At 49.4% G+C, this 22414-nt stretch overlaps 1 protein-coding gene and 1 long non-coding RNA gene across 3 annotated transcripts; one reads left to right on the top strand and one right to left on the bottom strand.

The window, feature by feature from the left end:
• Positions 1-604: 604 nt before the first annotated feature.
• MOGAT2 (monoacylglycerol O-acyltransferase 2) lies at positions 605-18969 on the bottom strand. Of its 2 annotated transcripts, none has more exons than XM_010706270.4 (6): positions 18625-18969; positions 13099-13277; positions 4173-4377; positions 3508-3682; positions 3149-3348; positions 605-1852 (listed from the first exon to the last, which is right to left on the bottom strand). In XM_010706270.4, exons 1-6 carry the CDS (start codon positions 18716-18718, stop codon positions 1698-1700), a joined length of 1008 nt encoding a protein of 335 aa, XP_010704572.1. In that variant the 5' UTR covers positions 18719-18969; the 3' UTR covers positions 605-1697. The 2 variants fall into 2 exon arrangements, with proteins under 2 accessions (XP_010704572.1, XP_010704573.1); XM_010706271.4 differs by having other exon boundaries at positions 3153-3348.
• A 36-nt stretch (positions 18970-19005) lies between these two features.
• Positions 19006-20074, top strand: LOC146545857 (uncharacterized). The gene is made up of 2 exons (XR_014881209.1): positions 19006-19141; positions 19662-20074. It is a non-coding gene; the product is annotated as an uncharacterized LOC146545857 (long non-coding RNA).
• Positions 20075-22414: the final 2340 nt, after the last annotated feature.

Here is a 22414-nt window from a genome sequence, read left to right as displayed (position 1 = left end):
TGCCACTTCTACAGATCCAGCCCTTCCTGTCTGTACCCATACCTGCGATCCTTTTCCATGCCATGAACGAGAGTTCACACCCCTTTCCTCCCCATTTCCTCCATCTCCACAATATCACCATCCAACCACCCATCCAACATCTACCCCAAATCCAACAGTCACTCAGTCCACTCCAACCACCCATCCAACATCTCCCCAAATCCCTCAAGCACAGGTAATTTCCCCCCTCTTCTTTTCCCATTGCATCAAGATCCCAGCTCCTCATCCCGGCCCCCAGAGCCCTCTCCCATCCCCAGAGCACCCATCTGTATCCTCAGGGACATCCCCATCACTCTCCTCCGGCACCAACCCCTGCCAGGCTGCTTGGAGAAGTCACAGCAGCATTGATGATAGAAGGACCAGCACAAGAGAAGGCAGAGGAAAGGTCAGGAAAGAAAAATAATGTGTGGCTGCTGACAAACAGCTAAAGAAAACAGAAAAAAAAAAAAAAAAAAAAAGAATTACTGCTCTTTTTCTAGTGCATAAATCTTCCTCCTGCTCAGGCACCTCTGCCCTTAATTAAGGACAAAAGAAAAAAATCTATTAATAGAAAACAAGCAAGAAATCATAGGAGGTGACCTGCTTTATTTGACTGGATTAAGTGGGGGATTACAGGAATGGTTAGTGATGTCAATAAGGGCTCTGGACAAATTTTTCCTATTACTGCTGGTTTTCTGGGAACAGGATGTGCAGCTGGTCATTCAGGTAGAGTAACTTCACTGAGGCTGAAGCAGGGAGAAGGTGAAAACCGAAAACCCCACAGTGATGGTCCTGGCATCGCTGGCTCAGGAGCAGAGCCGTGCGTTCAGCTCGTTAAATGCAATTCTTACAGTAACAGAGATCCTGGGATCTCTGACAGCTCCTTGCAGGTGGGAAGGAGAGAAAGAAATGAAGGGAGAGAGGGGATGTGATTGTATAAGGGCTCTCTGAAGGTAAAATAAAGCTGATCTGAGCAGATGGCTTCCTGCCACCTAAAACTTCCACGCTGCAAAATCCCATTAAGCGCAGAGTTTAATAAAGTTCTGGATATCAAGGAGCAGCAGCTATTTAAAGCCTTGAGCACCTGCCAAACATGGCTTTGTGAGCCATATTTCCTGCCCCAGATCACTTCTCCCATCTCCTGGCCATGCTCTCACCTTAGGAAATGCCATCACTTGTGACACGAGGTGCTCAGTGCTGGTGCTGCTGTGGCATTCCACTGGAGGGGTCTGAGGTTCGTTATAAGCAGGGCTCCTCACACGAGAAGTGATTTTCCCAGCCAAGGTCTTTATATCCTTTCAGGTATCTTTGAGGATTCAACTTTTTGCAGCACAAACTTTACCCAGCTAGCCTGGGAAAATGAAACTTGAACTAAATGCAAAGGAAACCATAATTCATGTCTGCCTGGAAATATCTTGAACAGCCGGCCTGGAGACCAGTTGGGAGGTGGGAGCTTTGTGCTGGGGAGTTTCAGTGGTGTGGGGTCAGTCAGATGGGATCTTGTTTGCTTACTATCTTCTATGTGTCCTACGGGGAGGAGGGATGAAAACTCTGGGAGAACCAAGTCCTTCTCCCCACACTGTATGGACCACGAATTACCCACACATGAAGCAAAACAATCCCAGAGACAGGGAAAACTTGAAGCTTGATGTCCACAATTCCACCTTCCACAAGTTGCTCTATATGAATTCGAGGTGACTGTCTTCTGGGACATTATATTTAGCTTTGTGTTCCTCAAAGAGCTTGCTCAGCTCTTCTAAGTATTTCCGATGGACTCGATCAACCTCTTCGTCCGATGGTTTGTGCTTCTTCAGCACGGGAATTGGCTTCCCAACTGGAAAACAAGAGCAACTATTAGATCAGGTCTCTATGGACACTTTGCACGTGTTAGCACAGAGATGGAGTCCCACCTTTCCAAAGATGTGAAGGACATATTGATATGACCAGGAGACAGCATAGCCAAGAGTGGAGGGGGGGAGATGGAGGTCCAGCCCAGTGCAGCTCCTACAGCTTCTCTTAATATCTCAGATGCTTTTTTCAGGACAAATCTACATAATTTGATTCCAGCCCCTTCCCATCTCCCAGAGCCGCCACCAGCAGTAGGACACTTCTCCTGCTCTGCCCGCTGACTCTAATTGTGTTTGTCAAGCTCATCATTGTGTAACACTGTTCCTCATCGAACTAATGAGGAGCCCTTCTGATACTGTGCTGCTTGTAAAACCATTGAGTCAATCCAAACAGGCTGTAAAACAATTAGAAGTAATTGCTGCCTGTCAAACCTAATCAGCAGGGTGAGCCCTGACCTTTCCAAACAGCCTCTTTAATTACATTAATTCAGGCCATCAGCTGTACTGTGGGCCAAGCGTGGAGCTGTTGAAACCAGGTGGAACTTCATCACAACCAACACCTTTCTTTAAATTTGGTCTCCTGTTGTGCATGGTCTCCAATGAAACCAGCCTGGCTTGTTTGTACAGATAGGCTGGGGCTTGTGCCTGCATCTGCATGGGATGCTGGGCAAATCATGTAGGTCCTGTCTGACTTCTGGGATTGGCTTGGAAGTTCAACCTAATGCCATTACTGGGGTTTGTACAACCTGGTTCTGTGAGACTGAGACTGGATGCATCTCATGAAGGCGATGGAGCATCTCGACTTGCTCTGGGGTTTTCTCAGCACTATTCAGACTGCTTGGGTTCTGTGAGATGACCAAGACAGAGCTCCAGACTGGTGTATGCAGGGAACCCTGTGTTATCCTTTCTCTGTGCCAACCCATTTGCCCCAAAGGTGCTCCAATACCACATTCAGCTGAGTGTCACATCACAGCTTCCAGAGCTGCCTGGACACTCAGACAGTCTTACCCAATTATGTTTTTAACATTTTCCTTCCATCTGCAGATGGGGAATTTCTTCTATCTTAAGGAAACATATCCCAGAATCAAGGATCACTTAAAAAACACTTTTTTAAGCAAAAAAAAGGACCACGAGAGAGGCAGGTGAGCAGTGGGAAGTGCTCCATTGCCAACAAGTTTCCAGCCCATGGCAGCTCATGCACCTTGGCTCGGCAGAAAGAAGACACGGCCCAGGGACCATCCTTGACCATGCTTTGGGCAGGCTTTTGTTGAGGAGGGACTTACTCACGGTGTTGATAGGCCGGCGGTAGGGGACCACCCCAAAGCTGTACTGGAAGATACCTCTTGCGTGGAAGAGGGGCAGGGAGATGCCCATGATCTGCTGGAGCCGGTGCTGGATCCACCGCAGCCACGAGCCCTTGGGGTTGCTCACCTGGTCGTAGAGCTCATTCTCCCCAAAGGAAAAGGCAGGGACCAGTGGGGAGCTGCAGGGAGATGAACACAACGTGTGGCCACGACGATCAGTAAGGCCAACCCCAAAACACCCTCGCTATCCCCCAGAATTCACCTGGAACACCCTATTGACCACCCGCCGACCAGAGCATCCCTCCCCAGCCACCCTGTAGCCCCATCCTTTGCATCACCCCTGCTCGATGGCCACGCGGACAAATCCCTTCCTATTCTTCAGCAGCAAGGTGCAGGATCCTGGCCGGGCATCCAGAGCCTCCTGAGACCCACCAACGATGATAGCCAGCAGGTTCCCCCCCTCTGGCCTATGCAGCACATGGTACGCACTCTCCTTATCAGAGGACACAAGGCCTGGGAGGTAGAGAGGAATTAAAACTGAGCATCTGTAAAACCTGCAAAGTGCGGTTTATTCCCGTTTTCCTTCTTCATCCAGTTCAAGAGAGGTGCTCAATGCTTTATTTTCAGTTTTCCAATGTTCTGGAAATCTCAACCCAACTCCTCAGGGTGATGCAGAGCTCGTGCAAAGCTCTGCCACATCACAACGCTGCAGTAAAGCCCCAGCCACCCCATGAGCTGATTCAGATGGAGAAGTGGGTGAACTCCAAGCCCACCAGTGAGAGACGGAGATCAGATCTCCACAAATCTCTCTGGAGCCCTCTCCCCCCTCTCCATTTAATTTTTACCGCCTCCTCTTCCTTTTTGTTTCCTGTCGTCATGTATTGTGCAGCACCATGAGCAACCTTTGGTAGCTGCTCCCTGATGTTTTCCCTCTTTGCTCCCTAAAAAAACATTTGATTCGCCCTCTCATCCCACCACTCACCGGTGCTGCCATCCTGCTTACCTGCGCTCATCAGGTAGTCCCTTAAGAAGGGGACACGAAACCACAAGGGGAGCGTCATCAGGTGTGGGGTGATGCCTGGGAAGATCGTGGAAAAGCCTGTCGCCTCTGTGCCGAAATTGATGAAGGCTCCCACCGCCAGGACCCCGTGGGGGTGAAATCCCACCAAGTAGTTCTGCCTAGGGTCCAACTCCGCTGTTTTCACCAGCTGGACAAGGGGTGGGACAGGAGTTAATGCCGTCACCTGAGCGCACGGAGAGTTGGCTATGGAGAACAGAGGGGTTCCCTTGCAGCCATCCCTCCTTCTGCTGGGAAAGATCAACTGGAAGAGCTCAAATGTTGTTCACTGAGATGTATTTCATTGCCTGTTTTTGTATCTCCCTCCATTTCTTGGCCTGAAAATGACATCTCTAATGCTACAGATCTTTATTGTTCTTTATTCATTATTCTTTATTCTTTATTTATTCTTTATTCATCTTGTGGATGCCCCATCCCTGGAGGCATTCAAGGCCAGGCTGGATGTGGCTCTGGGCAGCCTGGTCTGCTGGTTGGTGACCTGCACACAGCAGGGAGTTGAAACGAGATGATCACTGTGGTCCTTTTCAATCCAGGCCATTCTCTGATTCTCTGATTCTATGATTTTATAGAGTCATGGAACCATGGGTCCAACCCCACTACCAGGGACAGGGACACCTTCCACTAGATCAGATTTCTCAAAGCCCGCATTGCTTTGAGCTGGTCTAGATGTTGTTAGGAACCTACTTTCTTTAAAACCTCCTCCAGTACATTTTACACTATAGAAAAAAAAATGCAAAAAAAAAAAAGAGATAACTCCCTATATAGCCCCTTATAACCACCACAGCCAGAGCCACCCTAGTAGTGATTGTCCTGTCCTGAAACACATCAAGTAATTGAAGAATGCTTTGTATGTCATCAGGTGAGAACCTCAGCTCCCAAGGAAAAAAATGATGTATTTCTTTACATTATGGACTACCCTACAAGAGGCCAGCAGCTTGAGCCTGTGTTAGTTACCTGAAGAAACATGCAGGTCCATCAGGGAGCAATGGATGTCTGCCCAAGGCTGTTGCAATTTTACCAGGAGTGAGAAATCATAAAATCATTTTACAGTTGGAAAAGACCATTAAGACCATCTTGTCTGACTGTCAGCCCACCACCACCATGCCCACTGACCATGTTCAGCCTTCAGAGCTGGACAGCATGGACTGCAGCACACGGTTGGCCCTTGAGGCTTGGCTAAGGGGCAAGCCAAAAATCTCAACCAGTTTTGAAAAGTGAGAAGCATCGCACGGGTGGCCCAGCAGGAGAGGAGAGATAACAGACAAGATTTGGCCTCTGTGGGTTACACTTGTGATGGCCCACCTGGAATGGAAGGACCAGTGTGACCAAGTCAGCCTTGAGCTGTGCCTCTGAGGACATCCTGCAATCCCAACGTCGTCGTACAGACAGGGCATAACCCTGCCAGGAGCATCCAACAGCCAAATGCTGATATCTCTACAACCCTTAAATCGGTGCTGAGGATGCTCTCAGCCCCAGGGCTGCCCATTACAAAGCCATCATGGATTTCCAGACAGCTGAAAGCACTTCTGTACAAGGAGAAACAAAACCCTTTGTGCTTCACCCCATCAGTGCTTGAGTACCATGCTTCTGTCCAAATGCAGGGAGCAGCTAATGGGGCATTTGTTTTCCTAGAAGCACCCAGCGCCCTGAGTTCTATTTTACTTTTTGACATCATGGCTCATTTCCCATCTGTCCTAAAGCGCTGTTGACTGTACACATGTGCCCACTGAAGCGCCTGCTCCTAATGAGAGGAAGAGACAAACAAAAGTCCCCATCACCACCCAAGTGCAGGAAGAGGGGCAGATGGCTGAATTGCTGAGCCCCTGCCACGATTTGCTCAGTTTTTGAGTAATCTCAGCTTGCACTGATGTATCCTGCATTTATCTTCAGTTTCCAAACAAGCTTTCATCTCTGAATGATTTATAAGCAGGGTGAGATGCTGGGATGCGTCACAAGCCACTAAATCTCCTGAAGTGTGAGAAGGGAGGGTAGCAGCAGTCTGAGCACCTGGCTGCACCCCAAGGTTGTGCCACCCTCCTTGCTAATAAAAACTGGACTTGGGCAAGCACCCAGACCTGCAATCTGCTCTGACACCTGCCATCCCTAAAAACCTTCCCAAGGAGATGCTGCTTGCTGCTCACCTCAGTGAAGGAGGATGGAAAATCAGTGTCCAGTGGAGCTTACAGGAGGAACTGCTTCTGATATGTGATTCCTTGTGCATCTAAGTGGTCTCAGAGCCACTAAAATCTGGAGTCCTACCAATAGTAGTTGGGTCTGAATTGGGCCACATCCATGTTTTTTGTGGCTTAATCATGAGTTACGTATCCAGAGCCCTGCTTTAAGCTGTGGATAACTTTTCTGAAAGAGTGCTCAGGTGCTAGAAAGGGCTGCCCAGGGAGGTGGTGGAGTCACCGACCCCAGAGGAGTTCAAGGAACGTTTGGACGTTGTGTTGAGGGATATGGTTTAGTGAGAACTATTGGTGATGGGTGGATGGTTGGACTGGGTGATGTGGTAGGTTTTTTCCAACCTTGGTGATTCTGTGATTCTACAACAACTAGATGGTAGGAGCCTTGATGTTCAAGGTTTGACAGCCTGTCAAGGTGGAGCTGTCCTCTGCAGCACCAATCACATCTTAATGACACTGTTGAAGTAATTGCTTCTTTCAGATTTGCAGAGGAAGGGAGAGAGGGTCCCTGCCTTTGTCACAGGGCTCACGATTTGGCCAGAGCCTACAGAAAAACCATTTCCTTGCAAAAGACCAGGAAGGAAATCTGTAGCAGAGGAGAGACTTGGGTAAAGTATCATAAGGCATAGGTCAGATGCTAAACCACCCTTCTCCTTCTGAAAACACTTAAACACAGCAACTCAATCCATCCATCTGGGCTGTCTCTGCTGTTTGTTCTCTCCTTCCCCTCCTGCTGCCAGAGGTGAACCTCTGCACAGCAAGCTGTTCCCAGACAACCAGGAAAGCTGGCAGCACCCAGCCCAGGCTCTGCGCACTGCAGCCCCGGAGTGCGTAATGGGGTTGAGGTGCAAGGGGTGGATTTCATTCCTCCTGGTTTGACTGGGTTGTCACCTCTGCTCCTGCTGAATGGCATCTACTGCTCTGCTTTTTCCGGGTGAGTTGAACATTAATTATTGTCAAAGGACTTGAGGGTCCAGCCAAGCCAGTCTGTGTGTAAACACTGAAGGGAGACAAATTCTTGTCCTCAAGTTTTTCTTGGTAAGGCAAGACTAGTTTCTCAAGTTAGAGGGGTGACAAATTAATGCACGGGACCTTCATCCCCAAAGCAGAGAACTCTTATCAGCTTGGAGTCAGGCACTCCAAGCTGAGCCATGGGTGTGTTGGCTTGAATGGCTTCCCCTTGTCATGGTAGGGATGCTGGATTGTGTCCTGTCTGCTGACAGCAGCCCTGACCCCTTGTCAGTGTGTTGTGAGCCCTGGTGGCAGGGCAGAAAGCCATTTGGATCCCAGATATGGGGTTATCATGGCCCTCCCAGCTCATAAATTTGAATTTGAAGGGTGAGGTCTACTTTATGTGATGTAATCGCTGCAGATGTTCAGTGCTCCCAATGAATTCTTGACTGTAAAAAGCTCTCCCTACTTTATCTACCCAAAAGTGGGTCCAGAACATGGGAAAGACCCTGTCCCCCATCTCTGGTGAGATTTGCTCCATGCATGGTCACCATCCATGTTAGGGAAATGCATGCATAGATTTTAGGGGCTCTAATAAGAGACCATGTACTGGTGAGGATCTCAAGCAAATTTAGTTTTAAACTGAATTAGCTAAAGCACATTAACATCACAAGTAGATGCTCTCAGCTGGAATTAAAGTGGCCTTCATTTGTTATTGGTTTTGTTTTTCATTTCATTTTGCAACTGAATTGAGCTAATTAGGGCTTCCAAAGGACTGTATCATCACAGGATTTCAGCACTGGTTTAGTGAGGCTGTTTTAATTCACCTTTTGAGATGTGGCTGGGGTGTTTGGTTATCACATGTGTGCTGGACGGTCTTGCCCCAAACAATAGGAAAAGAGAGAAAGGGTGATTCCCCATGTAAAACTGGTGCAAAAGTGCTCGAAGGAAGCAAAATTCTGTTTTACATCAGCATATCCTGGGGTCAAATCAACACCTCGCCCCCAGCTGATCTTGTTTGTAGGGCTGGAGGGATCTAAAAGCAGTTATGTGGCGAAATGGATGGAATCAGGTTGAGATGAGCTTGGTCAATGCACAGTGCTTGCTGTGCCAGCAGACAGACAGACAGGTAGTGCGCTGACTTGCCATGTCATCACATCCTGAGGGACAGAGGAACATGCGGTGGAGACAGGGATTGGCCAGGAAAGCTGGTCAGAAAATCTGTACCTTCTTCATTTAGTCTCCCAAACTGAATTGCTATTGTATTCCTACCACCCTCTGGCCTCAAACTCACTTCCAATGATGTTATGCTCATTAATCTGCTCTTAAGTAGGATAAACTTCTGTTCAGTTTCACACTAAGCAAATCCTCAGGTCCCTTGCTTTCCACCCAAGCACCACCAAAGAGCATCTCATGCAGGAAGAAGCATGCAGTCAGGTCCTCTATGGGATGACAGCAACCACGGAGCAAGCCCCAGGAAGAAGAAATTGTACCAAAGAGAAGTCAGCACATCACCTAAGGGTGAGGGGAGAAAAAGGGAAAAGCAAACATATGAGTGCCAGCAGCTCCTCAGGAAAAACGGGTTTTTGTTCTCAGCAATGGAAGGAGTCTGAGAAAATGTCTCTGGGCACTGGTGCTTTCTCCAGGTGCCACAATACTGAATTCACTTGAGGGCAGAAAAGAGAGGTCCAAGTCACAGGGCAAGGAAGCTCTTCAGAAAATGAGGGAGAGTTGACTTTGTGTCACTGGGCTGTGTGCCTCTTTTGTCTGAACAATCCTTCTTCTCTCCTCTAGCCAACAGAAGGAAGCAAAATGAACAGCCAGAAGTACTGGAAACCAGAAATGATGTTTAACGTCACGGTCCAAAGCACAAGGTCCCCAGTCACAAACAGTACTATTCTGCTGTGAAAAGTAAGAAAATATTCCTGGTAGGGCTTGGTTCATGTGCACTTGGACCACTCCACTCTGCAATGCCCTGTGCTGACCCAGAACCATGGCACACACAAATAACCCCCGTCATGGTCTATGCAATTATGAGAATGAATGAGCTCCTAGGGGTCCACTAAGTCTCCAGTGACATGTTTTGGTTAAGCTAGCAAGAAAAAGAAACCCAGTAAGAGCCCAAGGACAATGAAAGAGGTTGGGACTCTGCCAGTTGCTACAGATAACAACATCCAACTGGCACTTACAGAACCATAGGGTCATTAAGGTTGGAGAAGACCATTAAGATCATCTAGCCCAACCATCGAACCCTCAAGGATAACCCCAAGGATGATAAAAAGTGTCCTGTGGCTCTTCAAGAGGGGGAAAACAGTGCCTTGAGGACTACAGGAACCTTCTACACACAGAGACATTTTTCTGGTTGCCCTGAATAAAGCTGCTGAGATGATGCCTGCTGGGCTGCTCTGATGGGTGACAGCATCTGAAGGCAGCGTTTGTTGAAGGCCTTCCCCTCAGGCACGCCCATGGTGCTCCTCAGCTGAGGTTACCAGAGCACCGTGGCTGCAGGAGGAAGGTTGGTGAACAGCAGTGAAGATGTACTATTTCTTGGCCACGTGGGATACTCATAGAATCACAGAATCATGAAGATTGGAAAAGACCACCAAGGCCATCAGCCCGTCAGCGATGGAGGAATTCTAATGCTGGGTGTGTTCCCACCATGGTGATAATGGATGCTCCTCTGGTGGAGAAGGATGTATGAGAAAGGAGGTACGAGTTAGTCTGGCAGTGGCAGACTAATTACTGACTGTTCGTTGAACACAGCTCCAAAATCTCTCCTGGAGGTACCATCAGCCCCAACAGACATTGTGGGATATCTGCTCAACCACTGGCTGCCCAGAGAGATTTGTTGTGCATTTCTGGGGATACCAACCCCACTTCTAAGGCCCAGGTGAGCTTAGAGTAGTTTGCAGGCCTACCATGGTCATGTAAAAAAGAAGAAGAGAATGATTGAAATACAGGAAAAAAAAACCTTCCTGGGAAAGATGCTCCTGGGAAAATGCCTGGGATCCCAGTGCTCATCTACCTTTTACAGTCACCCAAACTCACTCGGGTCCTGGCAACCCCCTAATTAAAATAAGGGCAAAAGCAAAGAGCAAAGCAATTCTGCATGACTGGGATCAGCAGAGGGTGCTCCTCGCACATGCTGGGAGCCCGACTGCTCCTGCATGGCAGATCCCCGCTGCAGCAAAGTGCAAATTCACTCTGCCTAGATCTCCGGAAAGCAGATGCTCGTCCCAACCTCTCACTGCTTCTGCAGCAGCCAACATGCCCAGGGATCCCATAGGAGCAGCATTTCAATCCCTTTCCTGAAATACCCAAGGGCAGAGCAGTGCAGGCAGCTCTCGCTGCCTCCCCACCTCCCAGCACTGATGCTTGACCATAATAAGTTTGCAGCAGGGATCTGGGAGGATTAGGAGCCGCATTTAATCTTCCCAGAATAACTAATCCTCCAGGGCTGAACAAACTCAGTCTACACACAAATGCAGCCCGTGGTGCTGGATCCATGTCCCCATGTCCCCATCTACCTCTGTTCTGGTTGGGATTTTGGGCAAGCAGGAGCGTGTAGCTCAGACCAAAGCTCAGCTCAGTTCTGCTCCTTGGGAGATTACAGGATGGCTAAAGCAATATTTGCAGTGCTTAACATCTGTGCTGTTAGGAACAAATAATTTCCCATCCCAAATAATTTATTCGAGTCCATGCTTGAAGGATATGAAATGAAATGCCTTTCGAGCACGGGAAATGCGTGACTTCTCCCAGAGCAGCAAGGAAAAGGCTGCTCCAAACCCTCCCTGTGCACCCCAGTATGCTGCAAGCAAAACCAGTAGCTATGCTCCCTCTACTGGTTTTTCTGCCTGGCAGTGCCACTTGGTAAGGAATCATAGAGTCAGAATTAGGTTGGAAAAAATCACTGAGATCATCTAATCCAACCATCAGCCCATCCCCAGCCATCAACCCATCCCCAACCATCAAACCGTCCCCAACCATCAGCCCATCCCCAGGACAGACGGACAGCCCAGGGCGCTGCTCAGGAGGGAGTGTGCATGGGGCAGGCAAGGAAGTGTTGTTGGGCTTAGCTGGCACCTATGTTTTAGCAGAGAGATCGGTCTGACACTGCTCAAGCTGTGCTTTATGGCCAGAAATAAATTACAGAACATGCATGATGTATAATCTTTACAATCACATAAACAGCATGCAGCATTTCTAGCATTTTGTGCAGCAACCTTGAGAACAATGACTTGGGAATTTGGTGTTTCCTGATGAATGTCCTATAGCATTACCTGTCTCTTATGGTAAAAGCCACCAAGAGCTCTCTTGGGTTGTGCTCCCATTCCTCCCCAGGAGACTATGATATACATTCTGGGGGACTTGCTTTGAAGCTTGGCCAGGAGCCCTTAGATCACTGCAAAAGCTCAGGAAAATGGCTCTGGATAAGGCAAGAGAGCAGCCAGAAAGGCAGAGGATGACTTTCTCAGGACATTTCCAATAGCTTTCTACAGAGTCCATCTCTGAATTTAGCCATGAAATAACTCAATATTACTGATGGAAATAAGGTGGGAGGAGTGGCTGAGAGTCCAGAAGGCTGTGTCACCGTTCAGCAAGACCTGGGAAGGATGAGAGTGGGGTAGAGGAGAACCTGATGAGGTTTGACATGAGCAAGTGCAGAGTCCTGCACCTGGGGAGGAACAACCACAGCATCAGTACAGGTCAAGTTAGGTCAGCTGAGCTGCTGGGGAGGATCTCTATGGAGAAGGACCTGGGGGTCCTGGTGGGCAGCAGGTAACCATGAGCCAGCAGTGTGCCCTGTGGCCAAAAAGGCCAATGGGATCCTGGGGTGCATTGCACAGAGTGTGGCCAGCAGGGTGAGGGAGGGGATCCTTCCCTCTGCTCTGCCCCAGTGAGGTCACATTTAGAATTCTGTGTGCAGTGCTGGGCTCTCCAGTTCAGAAAAGATGGGGATCATCTAGAGAGAGTCCAGTGGAAAGATACGAAGATGATACAGGGCCTGTATGAGAAAAAGCTGAGAGACCCAGGGTTATTGGGTGTGAAGAGAAGAGGTGCACTTTAAAAGGTTGTCTGTAGAGTAGAACTTCCTATAAGGTCATGAGTTGCAGGGGAGGTGCATTTGGCACTCGTGTGCAATGTTTCTTTCCAGGAATTATCATGCGAATCCCCAGAGTGATGCTCAGCTTTACCTACCCTAGAAAATCAGTCTATTCCATGGCACATGAATGCTCCTGGAGCATTGCTCAGGTTTGCACAGAGCTGTGATGGCTCTGGGGCAGGTCTTTCATAGAATCATGGATTCACAGAATGGCCTGGGTTGCAAAGGAGCACAGCACTCAGCCACTTCCAATCCCCTGCTGTGTGCAGGTCGCCAACCAGCAGCCCAGGCTGCCCAGAGCCACATCCAGCCTGGCCTTGAATGCCTGCAGGGATGGGGCATCCACAGCCTCCTTGGGCAACCCATTCCAGTGCCTCACCACCATATCACGGGGAATGGACAAGGGGAGATGGCCCTTGTCTACGCAGTGAGGTTAAATGGGTGCACATAAGGCAGATGACTGAAGGACATGTTGGGAAAACATTGGGTCACACAGTAATTCTAAGCTGGGAAGACCATTCTGCCTTCAGCACTGCACAGCTGAGGTCCTGGGGTTGGCTCTTAGGAGGACGATCCCTGCAGCGGAGTGGAAGGCACAGAGGATGCTCACCGTGACGGGGAAGAAGTCCTTCATGTGTCTCCAGACAGCGCTGTTCCGCACCACGTGGATCCGCCGCCCACCCCTGAGCGGTGCTTCCCTGTCTACGAACCACCAGGCGGCGTAGAGGACGCAGAGCAGCCAAAACCGGGTGAAGAGGAGGGCGATGAAGGCAGCGATGCAGCACTGCGCTGGGAGGAAAGCCAGGGGGTGAGCGGTACGGTGCTGGGAGAGGAATGGCTCACCTGGAGGAACGTGTTCTGCGCGGCCCTGGGATGGAGCCCCAGCCTTCTCTGCGCTCACCGTGGGATTATTCTATCAGTACGAGGGAAGCTGGGAAGCCAACAAATGGTTTTCTTCCCATCTGCCCCAGGAACCAGAAGAGCAGTTTGACCCCAACCGCTGGGAAGCATCCCTTTCTCCGAGGGCCCCCATGTTCACCTCCTCCATCAAGGCTGGTGGACCTCTCTGGTTCCACATTTTGAATGACCATGATTTTTAATTTTTCATCTTCCCATATAGAAGAATTTTACTCTTTATTGATTTTTTTTTTTCTTTCTTATTGATTCTGGAACTTTTCCTCCTCTGCTTGGGTTCATTTTAAGCTCTAATTCTGACCAGTAGAGGATTTGCAGTCTTTTTGACGTGGTGTCATCACAGATTTTATAGGCACGCTCTATTTCGTTCCCGAAGTCATTAATAACTTGGGACTTTTCCAAGTCATTAAAGACCTTCCTGAGCTGCTTCCAGTCAGTACTCAGCTTTGTCCTCTACCTCCTGCCTCCCTGTGTTTTGGCAGGGGAACAAGAGAAGAAAAGTCTGCACGCAAGCACGCATCACTGGGCTCACCAGGTCCCACGCAAACCCAGCACTGTCTGCTGCACAGAGTCTGGGAAGCACTGATGACCATCAAGCTGCCAGTCAGAGCTGTGTCCTCTCCATCTGGAAGCCTTGGTGGCCCTGTCCATCAGAGTGCTATGTGAGTGAGAACGGGCTGAAAATCCACATTGACCCAAGTCCTTTTGCTTCCCCAGCTCATGGGTCACATTAGGATGAGAGACAATGGTCTCAAGTTGTGTCAGAGGAGGTTCAGGATGGGTATTAGGAAGAATTTCTTCTCCCCAAGAGAGGCCAGGGTGTGCAGGAAAGTGTTGGGGTCACCGTCCTTGGAGGTGTTCCAGACCCATGAGTTTGGGGTGCTGAGGGATGCAGGCAGTGGGCACAGTGGGGATTGGATGGGATTGGGTTTGGGGATCACAGAGGTCCTTCCAGCCTCGATGATTCTGTGATTCTATGATTCTATGACTGTGAGTTTTATATTTTGCTCTTCTCTGGGCTCTTATCACAGATCCAGGACCCAGGGCTGAAGGACACAGGGGTGGAGAAGCTCAGGAAGGGAGGAAGGGAGGGAGGAAGGGAAGGAAGGAGGGAGGGAGGGAGGGAGGGAGGAAGGAAGGAAGGAAGGGAGGGAGGGAGGGAGGAAGGAAGGAAGGAAGGAAGGAAGGAAGGAAGGAAGGAAGGAAGGAAGGAAGGAAGGAAGGAAGGAAGGGAGGGAGGGAGGGAGGAAAAGAGGAAGGGAGGAGGGGAGGGAGGAGGAAGGGAGGGAGGAGGAAGGGAGGAAGGGAGGAAGAAAGGGAGGGAGGGAGGGAGGGAGGAGGGAGGGAGGGGAAGTAGGGGAAGGGGAAAAAGAGAGGAGGGGAAGGAAGGGGAGCAGAGGGGAGAGGGGAAGGGGAAGGGGAAGGGGAAGGGGAAGGGGAAGGGGAGGGGAGAGAAGGGGAAGGGAGGTTTGTTTAGGTTGGAGAAGCACTGGGCTCTGCACAGCAGCAGGTCTCACGTGCAATGCAAATCTCCAGGTCACAACTACTCATGCCTGGTGCTGCTCCTTTGAAGAGACAGCCACAGCTGCACAGCTCTCAGGCAAAAGAGCATCCAGCATGAAACCAAACTCCAAGGTGCACACAAGACACGAGCACTGCTTGAGGAACACCACAGAGCTTGCAGTTGTACTGTTCCTAACAGCCAGGTCATCAGGTCTGCTGCAAAGCTGTGCAACGCCTAAGTCTTTTTATCACACTGTGCAAAGCTCAAGGTATGCCCTGCAAAGTGAAGGTGTTGTTCTGGTCCATATCTAACCACTTGTCATCCAAGTGAGGCATTTATCTTGCATTACATAGTTATTAATTTTACCCTCAATTCATTTGTGGATGAAATTAATAACATTTGCTCTTTGATTCAGCTTTTTTTTTTTTTAATGCAGAGCAAAATTTGCACATGATGACCTTCACTTAATCCAAAGAGTTCTTTTTTGCCTTTGTAAAGTCTTATGATGCTCTGCACCCATTCCTGTCCTAGTATGAATCCACCTTGCTTGCAGATGTCTCTGTGTTCTGTTCACAAACCCTCCACAAAAGCCTAGCACAGGCAATGCAGTGCCATGGGTGAGACACTGAGCCTTTGTGGACCAGCAGTGGACGATTCATCTCTCAGAGGCAGAGCAGCAAGGACATCTCGAGGCCACGTCCCTGTCCCTCCTTGCAGGACAGGGAAGAACAGAAGGTCTGCAAGCAGCGGTGTTTGCTTATTGTGACGCCATCCCTGCAATCACTGCTTTCTTCCCATGAGGAAAATGAGGAAAGCCAAGAGTTCCTTGTCTGCCCTTCTCCAGAGCAGTGACCGTGTCAGAGCTGCCCAGGTGGCAGCCATATTCCCCTTGGCATTCCTACAGACAACTGTCATTTTCTGGGCTACCTGCCAGGCAAACACTTTGAAGAATATGACAAAAGAGGTGTTAAGCCCTTGGCCAGGGAATCCTGGCAGATATCTCTTTCTGATCCCAAACTACAAGTTGCTGCAGAATCACAGAGTCATGGAATCATTAAGGATGGAAAATAACCATGAGATTTCCATGTCCAAACCCAACGCACCCCACCGTGCCCACCGACTGTGTCCCCCAGTGCCACATCTGCACTGGAACACTCCGGTGATGGGGACTCCACCACTATCCCACGAGGGACGTGGGGCCAGGTAAGCGACCTGATCTTCATGTCTTCCTCCTGCACGTCTATATGCAGTCTTGCATGGGAAGCCAGCACCAAATTGTTATAAAAACACTGGTTTCTGCAAATATTGCCCCATGGAAACCCAGAATTTGCAGGATATAGAAATGGCTTGAGAGTTTATGAGACCTCTCAAGGCAGGCATTGCTGCAGGTCTGAGGGAATCGTGCATGTCCTTACAAACACATCAATTATCTGAAAATAATTATAGAACCATCAAAAGGTGAGAAAAGACCTCCAAGGTCATCTAGTCCAACTGTTAACCCATCCCCACCATGCCCACAAACCCGCACCCCTCAGTGCCACATCCTGGAGTGAACATCCAGATAACCCTACACAGGGCTGAGATTGTCTGCAGCACTGCCTACGTTGCCATGGAAGGTGAGGAGAGATCCCTTCAGCCAAAAAGCAAAACAAAACCAAAGGGCCCTTGACAAGGAAACAACAAGGAAAGCTCCATACCCCAAACCTTATGCATTCTGCTCAGATCAGAAGCTGGGAGGTTTCACTTTCTTCTTTCCCCCAAAGAAGCTTGAAGCCAAAGTGAAGTGTTTGGTGGTGGGCACCTTGTGCTAAGAAGTTTTGTTGTTTCTCTGGAAGAAACCAGGAACCAGAGGAGGATGAAATATGACAGAGGTGGTTTTGTAGGGAAGTGAGCCCTGCTGCACCACAGCCGTGGACACAGCACATACATGCCATGCTCTCCAAGTGAGCTGTGAGCTATAAGCAAGTCCATACAGGAACCATGTCCTGTCAGAGACCGGCTGGGCTCAGCGTTTCTGCTCATCTAGAATGTACTCCTTCAGCCTGAAATACGTGAAACATCAGCTTTTGGAAAGAGATCTTTGTCACTGTAGCAGCCTCTGGGCAGGTGAGTCTTGCACTGCAGTTCCCAGGAGGATTTGCAAGATGCACGTTGTGGTCCTCAAGCCCAAATCAGAGCCCTTAGGAGAGCCAAGTGAAGGCTGTGGACTCTGCTCAGCCACCAAATTTCCTGACTCACACTGGCACTGCAGGTCCTTTGAGCCAACCTTGCTGATTGAAAGGGTTCAAAGGCTGGCTGCCCATGCTGGGTCTGCAAAGACAGCATGCAAAGAACTCCTGCCCCTTTGATCATAGAATTATAGAATATCCCATGTTAGAAGGGACATACAAGGCTCAGGTTCTGATGAGTTGGTTAACACAAGCTCAGACCTTAAATTAATGCTTCTGCACGCAGCATCTGGAGAGATACCCATGCCCAAGCCCACGGAGACAAGGAAGGAGAAAATCCAGGGGAAGCACTAGACCAAATTTGGGCTCCCACTTGCTGATTTCAGTGCCCTGCAGAAGCCTGGACCCACTGCACAGGGAGGTGGCACTGGTCTGTACTGGACTCTGCAGGTGGGAGCAGTGGGGTCCCTGCTCCACACCCTACACCCCTCCTCCAGCAGCCATCAGCGTCTAAAGCAAGAAACATCCCCTGGAGGGGATGCATTTGCACAACCATGGCAACAGCAAAACAGCCTGGCAGGGTGGCTGTGTGTTTGCAAGAGCCCTTTTCTGGCAACAGAAGCACGACTCTGAGCAGCCAGTGTCAAACTCTGCTCATGGAAGAACTGATCTCTTAACTGGTTTTGGCCTCAAATTGTGTCAGGAGGAAAGAAAATCAGACTAAGGCTGTTCCAGAAAAAGAGAGCAACCTGTGGAAGCTCAGCAGTGGAGGAGGTTTCAGGTTGAGGTATTGTCTTCGTTTTGGGCAATCCAAATTTCCCTGCAGAGGGCAGAGCCTGTGTCCTGAGAAGCTTCATGTTACCCTCTGACCAATGGAGGGTTCCTCCCCACTGCCCACTTTCTGGCTTTCAGCTGCTTCTATCAGTCAACCTCATTACTGAGAAGTTAAGCGCCAGCCTGACCCCACTACTAATTAGGGCTAAACCAACTGGGCAAGTTGTTCTGCTGGAAAACACCATCCATTCTCCTTAAATCTTAGATACATCCATGCTGCAAACAGGACCCAGGTAGAGTCTGGCAAAACATTACTTAGCACAGGCTAAAGTTGTGCCACAGAGCATGCAAACAGCCAAACATCCATCTGGGCCAGCATGGCCCAGTGCTCCAGTCCAGCAGACACTGGTGCAGAGTCCATCCAACCCCAGATCCGTAGCAGAGGTTTGATGGAGCCATCTCAGAGACTTAACGAGGCTCTAAAGCACAACTTACATTTCCTTTGCAGATACCAATTTGGAGACATGTGTATCCCAGGATTCATATATACCCCCAAACCTGCTGCTGCTCTGCTGGGACACATACCCACTGTCCTGCCATGGCCAAGCAGAAGTTTTACACAGTCTTCAACCCAGGTTAAGAAGCCAGCTGGCACGCTGATGGCAAACCCTGGGATGTCACCTTCCAGCTTGGCTCCTGGACAGTCAGCAGACAGTGTTCACCCTCTGAAAATTGGCTCTGGATGCTCAGAGGAGGAAGAGGAGCTGCCTCTTACCTAGACATAGGAAGCTGAAGACCCACTGGACCACCGCTGCGGTCTGAAGCCTCCTCTGCAGTGGCAGGGAGAGCGGAGCAAACTCAATCTTCATCCTGGGCTCTGCCTGCAGGTCTCAGAAGGAGGAGGAAGCTCAGCAAGTGGTGAATGCAAAGTGCAAAGTCACCCGTCAATATTTATGCAGCTTTACAGTACAGGGGGTTGTGCAACGTGCAGGGGACGGTGCTGGGAGGTGTCACTGACTTTATGTCAGTGTGACGCCCATCGTGTTGTTGGGTGCTGCAAGTATCCTCCAGCTCTGCAGCTCCAGAAAAGGAAAATCCATCACTCCTTGTGCTACAGCAGCTGCAGGAGAGAGCAGGAGAGAAAGGCGAGGAAGGAGCTTGTGAAACAGCATTGGCTGGGGAGGGAGGAAAAAGGCTTTTCAGAGGAGTGGCTTTGCAATTCAAAATGTATAACGTGTAGATAAAGCTCAAGGCTGTGTCTGCTGGGCGTGGAAAGGGCTGGGAGCCAAGAGGTATGCAAACTATGCATGAGTGTTTCACTGCCGAGCACAGGTTGCATGAGCAACCAACCTCCTGCCTCTGCCAGGGGATGGATGGATGGATGGATGGGTTGAGATGGACGGATGGATGACAGATGGATTGAGATGAATGAATGAAAGGATGAATGGAGATGGATGGATGGGTGGATGGAGGATGGATGGATGGATGGATGGATGGATGAAGAGATGGATGAAGGGATGGATGAAGGGATGGATGGATGGAGGGATGGATGAATGGATGGATCATAGAATTGTGGGAATCAAATGTTGTTTCTGCATTAGAATTGGATAATATATATATTTTTATTTCATGATCTCCACTGTCATAGTTCTTTTTGGGAGTCTTTCTGCTTAACTTGGGGAAGATCCCTCATAGTTTACATCACTTATCGTCTAGATAACCCTTCCCAGGGACGCACGCTCTGTATATAGGTGTATATATGTGTATATATGTATATTTTGTCATACACACTGCAAGAATATCCTGCACCAGATCAAACCATAGAACAAGTCATGGCATGCCCGAGGAAGCACCTGAAGAGACATCGAGGAAGCACCTGAAGAGACATCGGAAGGCCTGACATCATCCCCCACTACGGTGATCCTTGTTTAACGAAGACTTGGAAGCAAATCACCATATCAATACGACAAGAAGAGCACTGAGACATCTTGGAAACGACAGGATGGCGACACCAGATAACAAACAAATTAACAACTAAATAACAAATGTAAATCCTCTGATAAGATTGTGAACCTGGAGTACCCAGCCAGTGGGGAAACAGGGGAGAGGGGGGAGGCAAGGGGGAGAAAACAGGGTATAAAGGCTGTCATGTTGTGTCCATAGGCGCGCTCCTGCTTGCGGGACGCCCGCCATTGCAATCGCGAATAAAATCTGCTTTTATCAGAGATACCGTCCTGACAAAATTATTTGGATATTTCCAACAGAATCACAGAATGGTTTGAGTTGGAAGGGGCCCTTAAAGGCGTTCTGGTCCCACTCCCTGCAATACACAGGGACACCCACAGCTCCATCAGGTGCTCACAGACCCATCTCCTGCCCAGGATGCAGTTGACTTTAGGGCAACAAGGGCACAGTGCTGGCTCATGCCCAGCTGCCATCCACCAGTACCCCGAGGTCCCTATTGGCAGGGCTGTTCTCCATCCTTACACTCCCAGCTTGTACTGATGCAGAGGTTGCCATGACCCAGGTGCAGATGTTGCACTTGGCTTTGTTGAACTTCATGAGGATGGATGGAGATGGATGAATGGATGGAGGGAGGGAAAGATGGACAGAAGGGTGGATAGGACAGTCAAGTGTCCATGTGCCTCCTTGCATAGACTTACATGGGTGCACGAGCCTGGAAACACTACCTCCTTTTTGCATTTCTACCTCTCACAATCCGTATCTTTGAAAAATCACATGCATCAAATTCCAACCTGCAATTTTCTGGTTGAAAAACAAACAAACAAAACTCTGAAATTTGGAGAAAAACATCCTTTGAGAACTGACAGTCTGCTCAGGTAAACAAAGGAACCATGAGAGAATACCACGGGGCTCGGCAGTAACCAGGATACGGAATTAACCATCCATTAGGCTGAACTAAACAGCGGGCTGACTGCTGAAAGGCATCCTTTGCTTCTCTGAGGGCACTGCAAATCCCAGTGCTCACCGTGGCCAAGGATGACAGAACAAAAGCAAAAAGCAATCCTCGCCAAAAGCAAATCGGAGGTGTGAGCTGGAAAAAAAAATCCCTCCTCTTTGTCAGGCCCTTGGAACATGCCAGGATCTTTCTGCCTCCGTTTTCTGGACTCGCTGACCCTGGGGGCTCTTTTCCTAAAGACACTGGTTGCTTTAATTGAGCTATAATGTGCTCTGATCTTGTTTGCATCTCTCCCCTTTGTTCAGGCCCTGTCTGTTCTGGGAAAGGGAAAGCTTTTAACTCTTTCGGCTCCGTTGCTTGGAGACCTTTCCTGGTGAGAAACAACCAGCAATTTCCGAAAGCACCAACAGTTCCCAAGGCAAACCAGCAGCAATAACAAAACAAACCACCCTGCAGAGATCATGGAATCACGAAGGCTGGAAAAAGCCTCCAAGATCCCCAACCCCAAACCATCCCACCATGCCCACCAGCCATGTCCCCAAGTGCTGCATCTCCACACAGGTCCGGGTCCTTCTGGGCTGTGCGTGGTCACTGAGGCACAGTGGGGACCAGGGAGGGGACATTCCTTGCAGGGACACTCCTGGTGATGCTTCAAGGTATGGCTCCCATCCTGAAGGCTTGCTGGGCAGCTCTTTGCCTGTGCTGCTGGGAAGGATCCCACCTGAGCCCTATAGAAGGTCCAGACATTGGGAAGAGCCTTTTGCCCCCAGAAATGTCATGCCAACCCCTGAAGCTGCTGTACGACTGATTCCCTGAGCAGCTTTTTGCTCATGGTTCATTATTACAGTAAAAAATATCATGTTCTTGATTTATTGATGTACAAGTTGGCTCCGTGGAAACGCTGACCAAGGCTCAGCTGGGTAATAAATATTGATGTCCTGCTCTGTCATGGGCACACTTTTGTATCTATGTTTCCTTAAATCAGGAGAGAATAATATTTTGAAATGGTTTTGAAATCTTCCGAAGCTTGAAAGGGCTCAGAGGTTTCCAGTTAGTCATGGAGAGGGATGCAGCTATTCCTGTGCATTGGTGAAACCACATCTGTGCTTTGTGCTACAGGGAAGCAGAGCTCTGCACTACGGGATCTTCCAACAATTAGTTGTTCTTTGCATGACTGCTGCTGGAAATATAAGCTGGTGCTGGTCACAGAAGGGGAAGATACTTATTCACACTTAGGGGATGGGATGGGATGGGATGGGATGGGATGGATGGGATGGATGGGATGGGATGGGATGGGATGGGATGGGATGGGATGGGATGGGATGGGATGGGATGGATGGGATGGATGGGATGGGATGGGATGGGATGGGATGGGATGGGATGGATGGGATGGATGAGATGGGATGGGATGGGATGGATGGGATGGATGGGATGGGATGGGATGGGATCAGAGCCATGGAGATGTGGTACTGAGGGATGTGGGCAGCGGGCATGGGGGTTGGAAGAGGGATTGGGGCTCCTGTAGAAGACTCCACAGAGCCTTCCTAACTCTGTGATCCTATGATTGAGACGGTGATTTTTCCATCCCAGCTCTCCTGCATGTTTCTCTGATTGCTTTCACATCTTCCTCCTGTTCTCTGTGCTG

This window comes from Meleagris gallopavo, chromosome 1, assembly GCF_905368555.1.
Source record: "Meleagris gallopavo chromosome 1, MGAL_WU_HG_1.1, whole genome shotgun sequence".
NCBI classification, from domain to species: Eukaryota; Metazoa; Chordata; class Aves; order Galliformes; family Phasianidae; genus Meleagris; species Meleagris gallopavo.
The sequence above is the reverse complement of the archived record's forward strand: the minus strand, read 5'-3'. Positions and strand labels throughout refer to the sequence as shown.

Excerpts from the sequence above, each read along its gene's own strand:
- MOGAT2 (XM_010706270.4), bottom strand. The coding sequence starts at position 18,718 with ATGAAGATTGAGTTTGCTCCGCTCTCCCTGCCACTGCAGAGGAGGCTT. Across the intron at positions 13,278-18,624 it reads CTTCAGCTTCCTATGTCTAG|CGCAGTGCTGCATCGCTGCC; the intron begins GTAAGAGGCAGC and ends CTTTCCTCCCAG. Across the intron at positions 3,683-4,172 it reads GGACTACCTGATGAGCGCAG|GCCTTGTGTCCTCTGATAAG; the intron begins GTAAGCAGGATG and ends TCTACCTCCCAG.